At 47.6% G+C, this 14,323-nt stretch overlaps 1 protein-coding gene across 1 annotated transcript in view; it reads right to left on the bottom strand.

The window, feature by feature from the left end:
* The window catches only part of SAE1 (SUMO1 activating enzyme subunit 1), a 58,365-nt gene extending 45,894 nt beyond the window's left edge, over positions 1-12,471 (bottom strand). Inside the window, exon 1 of the mRNA XM_075538025.1 lies at positions 12,279-12,471. Within this exon, the coding sequence (XP_075394140.1) occupies positions 12,279-12,376 (98 nt within the window). The 5' untranslated portion in view covers positions 12,377-12,471. The remainder of the gene's footprint in view (positions 1-12,278) is intronic.
* Between the last annotated feature and the right edge of the window lie 1,852 nt (positions 12,472-14,323).

The following is a 14,323-nucleotide window of genomic DNA, read 5'->3' on the forward strand; positions in this document are numbered from 1 at the left end:
GACCCACTGCCACTCAGTTAATTCCTGCCCTAATGATCCTATAGGGTCCGAGACTGTGAATCTTTACAGGGCAGATTGCTGCATCTTTCCTGGCGGGTTTGAGCCTCCACCTACCGGCTTAGCTGCCTTAAGCATCGCCCACAACCACACTGTGTCAGGCTGATTTAAAGGAAAGCCCATGAGCCCCGAGGCCATGAAGAGCGTGAGCATATTTGAGGAGCTGGGCTAGAGTGAGTCAGAGAGACCCAGACATGCCAGGCAAAACCCAATCTAAAGGGCCTTGGAAAACACCTTGGATTTTATTCTGAGTGTAAAAAGAAATCAATCAAAGGCTTAAAACTAAGGAGTGGAACAATCTACCTTTTTAAAAAACTTTTTAACCACTGGTTGCTGGATGAGTGGGGAACTGCTGGCTGCGGTGGTCTGCAAGTGATGACAGCGAGGGATTGAACTAGGAAATGAGGAAAGGTGGTTGGACTTGAGCTAAGATTGGAAGCGGGACCAGTGGGATTTGCCAACATATTAGCAACTGAGCCTGAGGGCTGGCCAGCAAGAAAGCAGGCAGTCATAAAAAATGCCTACCACTTCCCCTCTTCTCTTCCAGGGGATCAAACCCTGCCTTGGCCAGTGTGCAGAAGGATCAGGCTGCCTACACTCTCAGAACAGGTAGGAAGATTAAACACATTAACATTTGTAAAGCACTTAAGACAGGTGCCAGCTGCCTGGTAAGCACTAAATAATAAGCAAAATAAATGGTTAGCACTTCCTCCTAAACACCCCACCCCCACCCCGTAAAAGAGTCTTAATTCTCCTGGAATCCAGATTCTGGCTTTCACAGGCATTGGGGTAACCCACACAGGCTACTGCCGTTGGATGTCCTCCCAGTCGGGGCCCTGCAAAATCACACTGTCCAGGCGAGAGGTGGACAGTTTTATAGTTGGGTCTGTGGTGAGGGAGTAGCTGGGGAATTTTCACTGCAACTTTGTTGTCTGCAGGCCCGGAGCTAAACAACAGTGTTCAAAGTTATTTGTAACGGTTAGTCTTCTGCACCTGGGCATGAAGGCCACCGAAGGGGAGGAGGACGGGGGAAGGGGTCTGGCCTCTCCTAGCGTCCTTGGAGTGTGTTCACCAGCTCTATCTCCTAGCTCACCTGCCCTGCGAACTCCGCTTCTGCCTGACAGTTTCCTCTCGGCTTGGTGCTCCTTTAAGAAGTCAGACCAGGAGTGAGGGATGTTTGGGACAAATATACTAGTATTTTCATCGCTCCCCTGGACAATGCTGCATAAAAACCCCTGCCTGACCACAGCTTGCCCAGTCCTGCTCCCACCTTGTTCCTGGGGCAGAATCACGTTACAGGTGCTCATCCTCAGAACTGTTCCCTCTGGGAGTCAAAATGAACCTGAGGGCAGAGCCAGCGTGGTTTTGAGGGTTAAATGAAAATGTTGCCTTGATTTGCAAAATCATATATTCAACGAACACCAATTTTGATTCTTAATTTTTAAAAAATCTTTTGACTGCCCATTGGGTGAAGTTTTACAGAGCAAACAAGTTTTCCATTGAACAATTCATACTCATTTTTGCTTCCAGGAATCGAGTGCTACCCCTCCCTCCCTCCCAGGTAAGTTATCCCACACTTTCCTGCCTTTGTTCTGTTTCTGTTCCCCTTTCTGGGCTTTGTCCTCCTAGGTGCCCTTTTGATTTCATATGGTGATCGCTCCACGCAGTGACAGGCAGTGATGACAGGCTCCTTCGTGTTACTGTGCCCCCTACAGGCTTTACGGATTTTCCTTTTGCTTTATGACCTTGCTGAGCAGCTAGGGATTATCATCCTCTCATTTACAAATGAGGAACCCGAGCCGCAAAGGTGAAACCACTTGTCTCAACTCCCCCAGCAGGTTTAGCTGCAGGCTCGCAAAGACCCAGTCCAGGCTTGTCCCAGCCGCTGTTACCCCTTCCCAGAGTTCCTTTGCCACCTTTTAAGAGTCGACAAAGAAGTAGTTGACTTTTATTTAGACTTTTTATAAAACACCACTTCCAAATCAACCTACCAGAGCATACCAAATGGCATGCCAAACACAGTAAAGCTGTGGCGGCCTGATGGTGAGAGGCGAGTGTAGTTTCCCAGGAAAGGAGCTGGGAACACCGCCAGCCCCCAGCTGAGCTGCCTCTTAAAAGCTCAACACAAACCCAACGCTGAACACTAGCTTTTTGCCTTTTTTAAAAAGATGTTTGCAAAAGTTTTATTTTAAAGGATCAAAATAAATATTGCACTTTTCAATCAAGCAAGACTCCTCTTCGGATTCCTTTCCATCAGCGACAACAGGTGCCGCTGCAGGTCTGTGGTAACAGTGCAGTGGCATACAGTGGACTTTTGAAAGAAAGTGAACTTTTAAAAGTGGGGATACCTCTGCTAAAAACTAAGACGCTCAACTACATAAGACAGGGTAATCATAGGAAAAACCAGCGTTCACTGAAAATGTTCTTAATCTTCATAAACCTGCTCTTAAAAACACGTTGGCATGCCAACTGTCCAATTACTCCCCACCCCGCCGCGCACTGTTGGCGCACTGCCGCTAACATTTGACGGGTCTTTCTCAGCCCACTTTCCACACAGCTCCCTTCCTCTGCTGGTGACTGAGACTGGTCGGCCATTGCTCGGACTAGCATTTCCTGGGTGTAGACACCGTGGGTTTCCATGAAGGTAACAGCCTTGGAAACCCTGTAGGGCAGTTCTACCCTGTCCAACGGGGGTGGGGGTGGGGGTGGGGGGGGTGTCTCTATGAGCTGCAATCACTACATTTGGCCACCCGGGCAGTTATGCCTCCTCTATGAAGCGGGAGAAATGCGAGCTTGCAAAGAAGCACTCGCAGGGCTCGGGCAGTTAGTTAGATGGACGCGTGGGCTGAACTGTGGCCCAAGTGGAGAGTGCAGCATGCCCCAGGCACCTTTACCTGCCTCCCACCAACAGGCAGATGGCTGACCTTTGTCGAGGGAAGCCAGAAATCAGAAACTTAGGGGACATCTCCAGATTTCTGGAGGAAAGTTTTCCCAGCTTCTCCTTATATATATAAAATGCAGATAAACAGGAAAGCTCACAGATGGAACATACTGCCCTATTTGTTTTACCCATGTACCTAGAGAGCTAAGCCTCATGACACTTCACATGCACTAGCTCCAAAAACAGTACTCTTTCATAACCGTATCCTTAGCACACCAGAGAAGGATTCCCAAATACTGTGTAGTGGGAGCAAATCATCCCAACTGCCCCTATAGCTTTATTTTCAAATCACAATTTTTTAAAAATTAATCATTTTATTGGGGGCTTACAGCTCTCATAACAATCCATACATCCACTGTATCAATCACATTTGTACTTATGTTGCCCATCATCCTTTCCAAAACATTTTCTTTCTACTTGAGGCCTTGATATCGCCTTTAAAAAAAAACATTTTGGGGGGCTCCTATAACTCTTATCACAATCCATCCATCCATCCATCCATTGTGTCAAGTACATTTGTTGCCATTATCATTCTCAAAATATTTGCTTTCTACTTGAGCCCTTAATAGCTCATTTTTCCCACTCCCTCCCCACACCCCTCTTTCACAAACCTTTGTTAATTTATAAATTATGTTGTCATGTCTTACACTGTCCGACATCTCCCTTCACCCACTTTTCTGTTGTCCGCCCCCCCCCAGGGTGGGTGTTATATATAGATCCTTGTAATAGGTTCCCCCTTTCTACCCCACCTTCCCTCCACCCTCCTGGTATCGGCACTCTCACCACTGGTCCTGAAGGGATTATCTGTCCTGGATTCCCTGAGTTTCCAGTTCCTATCTGTGCCAATGTACATCCTCTGGTCTAGCCAGATTTGTAAGGTAGAATTGGGATCATAATAGTGGGGGGGGGCACTTAAGAACTAGAGGAAAGTTGTATGTTTCATTGTTGCCACACCACGCTGACTGACTAGTCTCCTCCCCGCGACCCCTCTGATATCACCTTCTTTTTTAATCACAATTTTTTATTGTAAATTAGGTGGGGGGGTGTTATAATTCAGATCACCGGACTTATATTCATCAATTTAAACTACTAATTAACCCTGCCTTCCCAACAGTGTACCCTTCACCTTGATTTCTCTTCTCTTGTGGACTACTAGCTTCCATTTCACCAAAGTTAACACCTATCAGCAGTTACAGTTTTATCCTCCCTCCCTCCTTGGCAATCTCCAAACTGCCCTCTTCTGTATGAGAGTATCCTGTTTGGGGTCCCCCACCCCACCACCACCTTCTAAGCACGGTCTCGTACTTGTCCTTTTGTAACTGGCTAATTTCACTCAGTGCGGTCTTCTCCAGGTCCATCAAGGCCATGAAGCGTTTCAAGGTTCCGCCATGTTCTCTCAGTGGTGCACAGTAAGTATTCCGTGGTGTGTCTGTACCAGAGCCTTATCCATTCCTCCTTTCTCTCTCCCTTTTTGAGCCAGGGCCCAGATTAAGGATCACAAATTCCATTCTGATGTTTCTTTCACTTCTTTCACATAAAATTGGCTCTATTTGCATTTTTTCACACATGACATTGACTTCTGGAAGAGACCCAAGAGTAGCTATCCTGCAGAATGTTCCACGTTCTTATCTCATTGGCTCCTCAATGGTGTTCTTAATTTATCCAGCTGTTCTCTGGAACTTGTGATTAAGTTCAAACATTTTTGGCTAGACAACTTCCCAGAGGACACAACAAAGCTGTCACTTCACATTAGACGGCATATAATTAAGTCAAGTTGTCCCAAACTGAATGATGTGGAGTTTAACTGTTTGGCTTGAATGATGTGAAGTTTAACTGTTTGACTTCAATGGGGACCTAAATATATCTTTATTGTAAAAGGAAGCTCACTCTTCACAGTAAGTGATCTGCAGAGTAAAATCTGGGCACTGTGTAAATATTCAGGTCCCCAACAAAATGTTCCAGGATGTTCTTAGTATCATTAATGATCTGTATCAGAATTAATTACTTCATCAGAAGTTGCAAAGAAACAATTTTCTAATTCTAGATTATTTTCACATCTGTTAGCATAATGCAGCATGCTCTTATTAAGTGAGAGTAGAGCCATGGAGGAGGAATTGACACAGTGGCGGCCTCCTGGGCTCCAATCTAAGAACAGCTATGGAGGGGCCTGTTTTGTTCTGTTGTACACGGGGTCGTTATGAGCTAGAACTGACTTAACAGTACCTACAACAGAGCCATGGAAGGAGCCCAGGTGGTACACTGGGTTACATGTTGGGCTGCTAACCAAAAGGTCAGCAGTTCAGCCCACCAGCCACTCCACAGGGAAAAGATGAAGCTTTCTGCTCCTACAGAGATTTACAGTCTGGGAAACCCACAAGGGCAGTTCCACTTTGTCCCGCAGGGTACTAAGAGTCAGCTGAAAGGCAATTCCCACCAGACTGTGAAAGTCCCTCAGCACCTTGTCATCTGATCTTCTGCTTGACCTATTTTGAAGTTGGCCTTTTTTGTTTGTTTGTTTTATATTTTCTACTTTCTTTTCTGCTTTACTTTGCTATTATTATTAGGTTGCTGTTTTTTCTTGGGGAGGGGGGGTTGGTATGTTTTTCTGTGTATGAATCCAGGATGGATAGGTCTACAGAGACAGTAAGTGGGGGTATTGGGGAGCTAATAACAATGAGTACACAGAAGAAGAAAATGTTCAAAAGTAGTTTGTGGTAATGATTGTACAACTCTTTTTGATAGGATTGAACTACTGAATTGAATGATACAATATGTGGATCATGTGCCAATGAAACTGCTTAAACAACAACCTATGGAAGTCTCTTCAAAGGAAGCCCTTTCTCTTATCCTGGCTCTCTTCCTTTTCAAACAATCTTACATGATTTTAAAGAAATAATTGGAGCGAGAATGCCGTCTGTGGATTCCTAGGTAGTTGGCTTCGCTTTACAAAGTAAGTCCAGCCCCCAGAGTCCTCCTACCCCACCCGAAGTCCCAGGTGGAGTCTTCAAACCTTTGCCTATCGGGGGATTAAATGCCTGCCCTTCCTACTATGAGATTGCAGGAAGTCTGGATGAAAGCCCGCTAATAAATAAACTGGGAAAACTGTCTACAAACGTGGAGATTAGAAATCCCCCCTCTATTGCCCTCTTCGTTTGCTCACATGTGGATGTATGGATTGTTACAAGAGCTGTATGAGCACCCAACAAAATAACTTATTTATATATATTTTTAAAAATAAAAGAAATCCTCCCTCTCCCATGGCCCACAGGCATTCCCCTTCCCAAGTTCTCCACCAAGTATATTTCACTGGCTCAGAAAAACTGCCCCCTCCCAGGAACTACATACTGATTGAAACCAGCGCCCCAGCCCAAGGTCAACTCTAGAGCAGGAACCCCCAACCAACCACTCAGACCAGTTAGTCTGAGCCCTCCAGCAACTAACTCTCTCACCCCAGACCTCAACCTGCTGTCTCCATTCCTCGGGTTACAATCATTCTGGCACTCTGAGGGGCCTCGTGACAGCAGGTTAAACACCAGGAAGCACCGGGCCACCCACAGGAAGGTTGATGGTTCAAACCCACCAGTCACCCCACCGGAGAAAGAGAAGGCAGTTTGCCTCTGTAAAGATTTACAGCTTTCCCCATAGAGCAGAGGTCAGCAAAAAGGCGGCTCTTCCCAGCATGAACCTGTGGCTCTGAAGTAAAACGGAAGTTTGAAAGGATATTATTCTGATAATGGTGACTTCATTTATTTGTAAAAACATATTTATGGCTCTCAAACAATTTTTGTGAATGAGTTGTTGCGAGGGGCAGGATTGGCTCTTTTGTCTCAAAAGTTCACTGACCCCTGCCCTAGACTAGGTCACCCTTTGGGTCTAGGACTGAATCCACCTCCACAGCTCCATCTTCAGCCAAACAGGACAGGCATGGTGTAAAAGTGGAACAATAGCACGAGGCAGTAGGAGCCTGTCAGAGGAAGCAACCACTTACGATCCCAAGGGCAGCATTTACCCAAGGACAAAGTTTAGAAGCAGCAGGAAAGGAGGAGAAATGGAAATGAAAAGTGTAGAGGGAATGGGTTAAGGATGGGACACTGAGGGTTTGTAATGAATGAAACAAAATGTGTATGAGTTGTGGAATGTTGAAAGCAAGAGAGATGTACCGTATATACTCGAATATAAACCGAGGTACCTAATTATTACTTGGGAAACCAGAAAAACTGATTGATTCGAGTATAAGCCTCGGGTGGAAAACGCAGAAGCTATTGGTGAGTTTCAATAATCAAAACAAATGAAATTACTAAAAATTGAGACATCAGTGGAGTAATGTATTTAAATATTTACTTTAAATAAAAAACATAAATAAAAGGACAAGTCATTGAACATTAGTAAACCAGCACAGTAAGTGGAAAATAGGTTCAACAAAAACAGTAAGGTATCAACAATGATACCTTAAGAGCACTGTTCCCCGAGCTCAATCAGCAACCAAGCAAAAATGTAAAGAGTTAAAATCCTTCAAAACTGGATTCCTCATCATCATCGGTATCCCAATGCAGAGCTTCAGCTGGTGTGAGGTCATCATAGATGCTGTCCTCACTGAGATCGCCGTCATCACCATCACTGCTGTCATTTTCATACAAAGCGCAGTCTTCACTGCCATCCATAGCATTACTAAGACTACATTTCTGGAAGGCACGTCGCACCATGTCTTCTGGAATGTCTTCCATGCATCTCGAACCCACTTTGCTATTCACTCTATGTCAGGCTTCATGATTTCCTCCTTGTGTTAGTCGGGTTTGACCAGATGACATCCATTCATGCCACTGACCCGCGTCTAAGCCGAACCCCAGATTTTCAGCACATTTTTTGTGCTGAAAAACTCGGCTTATACACAAGTATATACGGGTAAATCTTCACTCAATTCACAATTAAAAAGTTTAAATAAATAAATGTATGACCTTGGAAACTCTAGTTAGCCAATCTGTTCTGTACTGCAAGGTCACTATGAGACAAGTGACTCATGGCAGTGGGGTTCTGCTGCGCTTAGACTCCCTAGATCTTTGGACCTATTACTACCCACCCCCACTCAAAATTTCCTCCAGCTCACCTCAGTCTTCTCGCCATCCTTCCAAAATTTAAGCAAAAAGCATACCTCTGTTGAGTCAGTTCCAATTTATAATGACCCTAAGTTTTTTTTCCTTAAATGTCAATCAACCTTACCTATGACTTCAGAATCACTCTCATTATTTAATTACCATAGAAAAAGTTGCCTTTCACTTGCCTTCAGCACTCAGACCACGGCTTTCCAGTGTTCCGTCCCATTTCAGAAATCCCACCCCACAAAACACTGATAGGCCTTAGGTGATCTTTGTTAGTGCTCACTCAGCAAAGCAATCCGGGAGCTCCCGCTCCTCAGATTCAATTCTCCTGACCTTACCTGCCTTTCCAACCACCTCCCCCCCCCACCCAATAGATCCTGTATCTCAAACCAGTGAACTTACTCACCACACTGTATAAATACCCAGCCCTCCGACCTTTCCTCTGAACCCAACCATGCATGTATTTCCAGTTAGGCATTTAACAACATCCCAAACGGACCTTGAAACAGAAGCACTGGTTCTTCATCTTACAAACCCAAAACCTTCTCCGTGGAGTCATCCCGGGCTTCCTCTCAGGAGATCCTGCAATGAATCTGCCTAGTCCCTTCTGCCTTCCAAATAGACCCAAATATATGGCCTTTTCTCCAAGGTTCCAAAGGACCATTCTCTCTCCTGGACCCCTGGGCAAGGGTCTCTTATGAAAATCTACTGGACAGGACCTAACAACTCCCAATTGAACTCCTTCTTTCCGCTCTGCCCACTTAAAACCTAGCTGCTACTCAGGGAGACGGAGCTTCTCAAAAGCCAAACCTGGTGTTACTCCACTTGCAGATGCTCCAGTGGTTTCCCTGCAGACAGAGCACAGAAGTGCCTCTTCACCCACCTAGTTCCAGCCTCCCCCGCTGTGCCTGATTTGCCAAGAACTCCAGGCCTCTTGGCTCCTGCACTTGCTGTTCTCTATGCAAACAGCCCCCCCCCCCCCCCCCCGTGGCACAGTGGGTTGTGTAAGGAGCTGACAGAAAACAAAAGCAGTGGTTTGACCATACCAGCCCGTGCACGGATCAAAGACAGGCTGCGCAAAGATTCACAGACTGCAGCTCTGTTCTGCTCTGTAGGACCAGAGTCCCCATCTACTTGACGATAGTGGGCTTGGGTTTCCGACTCCAGGAAGGTTCTTTTCCCCTAAGGTCACATGGCTCTTTCCCACTTTTCATGGCTGTCTCAGATAAACCTTCCTCATCAACTGTTATCAAAATAGTCCCTCTCCCGACCACTCTTTATTGTTACCCTTTCCTTGTTTTAAGTCATAGGGTAACACAAAACAAATCGCTGAGTCTGAACCGATTCAATGGGCCTAGAGGTGGCAACTAACTTGCAGGTTGGTGGTTCTAGCATTCCAGCAGTAAGTGCCACAGAATAAAAGCCTGGTAATCTGCTTCCATGAAGGGCTCAACCAAGGAAAGAAACCCTGTGGACTCAGTTCTCCTCTGCAACACGAGGTCGCTGTGAGTCTAAATGGATTCAACAGCAATGAGTTTTGATTTGTGGGGTCTTCTACTTTGTTTTTCTCCCGATCTTATATTGTGTTGTATTACACACAGTAATGCCCAACTTCTAGGGCATATTTGAGTTTCAACCGTCCATGCTTTTTTTCCTTTAGACTGGGTTTTACAACTAAGCGCAAGTAATAGAGTGCCCTGGTAGCACTACAGGTTCAGCACTAGGCCGTTAACCTCAAGGTCAGGCAGTTCAAACCCACCAGCTGCTTTGCAGGAGAAGCCTATGGGCCACCATACAAGATGATTTAACCTTAGAAACCTTATCTCTAGGGTCACTCTGAGCCCCAATAACTCAAATGGCAGTGGATTTGATTTTTTTTCCCCGAGTTATTGGGGGAGGTTGTTTCCTAAGGATCCTTGGTAGCTCTGTGAATTAGGCAAGGGCTGGTCAAAGGTTCAAACCCATTTGTGTGCTGGGGAGAAATATGAAGCTGTCTGCTCCTATAAAGATGTAGTCTTTGAAATCCTATAGAAGGTCTCTATAAATCCCAGTGGGTTTTTACCGTTCACCATGTGACCTAATCCACTCTAGCAGCATGAAATTCCCTGGAGTCATTATTCCAAACTGGGCAGTCTGGGAAGTCCACAGGGGCAGCCCTTCCCTGTCCTGTAGGGCGGCTATGAATCGGCACTGAAGCCATGGCGATGAACTGGGGAGAATTGTTATCAAATGTTCACTAGCAGATGTTTAAAGTCCGGATTGACAGCTCACAACTGGCAATGACGAAAACATTAAAAAGAAAACAAGGCCCCAGCTATCAAAAAGATATGGCGTCCGGGGTCTTAAAGGCTTGAAAGCAAACAAGCGGCCATCCAGGTAGGAAGCAACAAAGCCCACAGAAAAGAAGCACAAAGCCCAAGTAAATACAAGGTGTTGAACGGACCAGGTAGCAGACACCAAGAAACAAAAACCATCACTGTGTGATCACCTTCCTCACATTAACGCTGAAGACAAACGTGTGCATAAGCACGTGTGGTGAAGAAGGCTGATGGTGCCCGGCTATTGAGAGATCTAGTCTGAGACTTTAAAGGCTTGAAAGTAAACAAGCGGCCATGTAGCCCAGAAGCAACAAAGCCCACACGGAAGCAGCACACCAACATGTGTGATCATGAAGAGCCGAGGGGACCAGGTTACAAGTAACGGAGGGAGGGGGGGATCACATCAGCGTGAATGATGGGAGTTGCGTAATGGGGACCCAGTGCCCATCTATAAACAGCTGGACATTCCTTGCAGAGGGGTAGTGGGGAGATGAGTCACTCAGGGTTCAGTGTAGCAACAATGAAACTCAAAACCTTCCTCTAGTTCTTGAACGCTTCCTCCCCCCCAATTATTATGATCCCAATTCTGCCTTGTGGACCTGGTTAGACCAGAGGATGCATAGCAGTGCATGCAGTAGGGATCTGGAAACACAGAATCTAGGAGGATGAACCCCTCAGGACCAGCGGTGCGTGGCAACACCGGGAGGGAAGGGGGTGTAGAATGGGAGAACCGATCTCGTGGATCTACATGTAACCTCCTCTCTGGGGGATGGGCAACGGGAAGGTGGGTGAGGGGAGACGCTGGGCAGTGTAAGATAAGATAAAATAATAATTTATCAACTATTAAGGGTTCATGAGGGAGGGGGGAGGGGGAGCGGGGAGGGCAGGAGAGGGGGGAAAAAAGGAAAATAAGCTGATTCCAGGAACCCAAGTGGAAGGCGAATTTTGAGAATGACGAGGGCAACGAATGTATAAGGGTGCTTTACTCAATTGATGTATGTGTGGATTGTGATAAGAGTTGTATGAGCCCCAATAAAATGGTTTATTAAATTTAAAAAAAAAAGGAAACAAGGCATTCCATTTATAGCCCAAATGGGGTTAGGATGGAGTTGTGGGAATGGAACCTCCACTCAAGCTGCGGTTGACACTGATTGGTTTCCCTCATCTCGACAGGTGCCCACCGAGGGCACCGGTGGGTTTCGCTGCCTGGGGCAAAACTTGCAGGAGGTGCACAACTGATCGTTGGTTTGATGGCCTCCACGTCCCCCCTTGGTCTCCTGTCCCCTCCACACACACCCCAGCCCCAAGCAAGCCCTTCATTCCCCAGGCCCCTCCCCCGGCCCTCGACACCCTGAGCCCCTCGAGCGGTCCACTTCAGTTAACTTGCTCCAAATCGCCTCAAAAAAACTGTACTCTTTCGGATCGACCCACAAGAACGTCTCCTGGGCCACCCGTCTCCAAGCATACAGCACCCACCCGGTCCCCACGATCCGTGGATGAATGAGGGAATAAATGCACGACACCCTCGGGTCCCCCTTTAGCCCTTAAGCCTCCCGAACCCCACCGTGCCGGCGTCCGAACGCTTCCGTCGCAATCGTCCCAATTCCCGGGGGACCTCCAGTTCGGGAACGCCCCTCCCACCACCTGGGGGCATCTCTGCCTCACCCACCTTCCAGAAACGTCCCAAAGCGGCCCCGCGAGCCCCCTCGGGAGCGCCACCCTTCATCCCCGGGCGCCGAAATCCCGCCTGGTCGCTTCAAATGAGACCCTCCCGGCCCCCCTCAGGGCCGCGACCGCCTCCCCGCGCCCCCCGGCGCCTCCTCCCCGCTCGCGCCCCGCGGCCCCTCAAGCCGCACCGGCCCTGACCGTTTCTGGGCCTCCAGCCCCCAGAGGCGGATTTGCCGGTCGTACTGCGCCGCCTCCTCCTCGCTGATGCCGCCGCCAGTCTCCTCCTTCTCCACCATGGCGCCGGCGCTCGCCGCCTCCGCTGAGGTGCTCCTCTCGCCAAACGCCCGCGGAACCCGCGCGCCTCCAACCGCCCGCCGGCTGCGCGCGCTGGACGCGTCTGCGCCTGCGCCTGCGCGGGGCGGGGCGGGGGCGGGGCTGCGCATGCGCACTGCCGCCTCCGCGCGTGGGATCCCGCCGGCCGGGCCCGGAACCACGTGGACGTCGGGTCTCAGCGCCTTCAAAACCAGGAGGGTGGGCGGACGAGCGGCTGTCGGTCACGTGATGGAAGGGTCCGCCCTCCGGGGGGTTCCCCAAATAACTTCTTTTTATTAGCGAGCAAGGCCCACGTGGCCATTTGTAATCTTATTCGATTCCACGTGTTTATTTGGATGCGGGCATCAGGTGCGGAAGAAGATACACAAAGCCCTACCCTCAAGGGGCTTACATGCAATTGAGGGCGCCTCAAAGGAAGACAACGTTCAAACTCAAACCCTAAACCCCATACTGGTTGATGACCCTGTCATGGCAACCCCGCTTTTCAGAATAGAAGCCTCATATATTTGCTTATTTCATAGAAGCGAATCACAGAGTATTTATCCTATTTCACTCAGCATGTTTTTAGATTCACCGATGCCCGTGGCATGCCTCTGAAAATCATTTCTGAGTAAGATTCCATTGTGCATATATATATATACCACATTTTTTTAATTAAATGCTTTTATTAGGGGCTCTTACATCTCATCGCCATCCACACAACCATCCCTTGTGTCAAGCACATTTGTACACATGCTGCCATCATCATTTTCAAAGCATCTTTCTACTTGAGCCTTGGATATCAGCTTCTCATTTTCCCCCCTTCCCTCCACCCCCTGCCCGCCCTCCCTCATGAACTCTTGACAAGTTATAGGTTATTATTTTCATATCTTACATCATCCTTTGTCCCACTTCACCCACTTTTCAGCTCCCTGGAAGGGAGCTATATGTTGATCCTTGTGATCAATTCCCCCTTTCTCCTCCCACCTTCCCCTACATCCTTCTGGTATCTCTACTCTCAATGCTGATTCTGAGGGGTTTGTCTATGCTGGAGTTCCTGTGTTACAGGCTCTTCTCTGAAACAGTGTGTATACTCTGGTCTAATCTGATTTGTAAAGTAGAATTGAGGTAATGATAGGGGGTTGGGGAGGAAGCATTAAGGAACTAGAGCAAAGTTGTGTGTTTCATCGGTGCTATACTGCATCCTGACTAGGTCATCCCTTCCTTGTGACCCTTCTATAAGGGGATGTCCAATTATCTACAGATGGGCTTTGCGTCTCCACTCTACGTGCACCACCACCCCTGCAATACCCATTGTGTATGATTTTGTTCTGGGTCTTGAATGTCTGATACCTGGTCCCATGGACACCTCATGATCACACAGGCTGGTGTGCTTCTTCCATGTGGGTTTTGTTGCTTCTCAGCCAGATGGCTAATTGTTTATCTTCAAGCCTTTAAGACCCCAGATGGTACCTCTTTTGATAGCCGGGCACCATCAGCTTTCTTCACCACATTGGCTTATGCACCCATTTTGTCTTCAGCTATCGTGTCAGGAAGGTGAGCATCACAAAATGCAGGCTTATTAGAACAAAGTGCGGGGGCAGCCCCCCACAACTAATCGTGGGTTCAATAGACGCAATTGTCCGGTTAAAATATATATAGAGAGAGATATTATAATAAAATGATAGAGAATAAGGAGAGATAAAAGAGAGATTGAAATAATGGAGTAAAAAAAAGAGAAATAATGGAGTCAGACACATTTCATGGTAACATGCTCACCTCAATCCTGCTTGGTGGCCCATGTGGAGATGGGAGACCAGAGGGCAGGAGAAAGTGGGAGGGGAAGGAGGACAAGGGGAAAGGGAAGAGGGGAGCTAGGACGGGGCAAAGAACAAAGAGAGAGAGCTGGAGGAGAGGAAGGCAGAGCAAGC

This window comes from Tenrec ecaudatus, chromosome 18, assembly GCF_050624435.1.
Source record: "Tenrec ecaudatus isolate mTenEca1 chromosome 18, mTenEca1.hap1, whole genome shotgun sequence".
Lineage (NCBI taxonomy): Eukaryota > Metazoa > Chordata > Mammalia > Afrosoricida > Tenrecidae > Tenrec > Tenrec ecaudatus.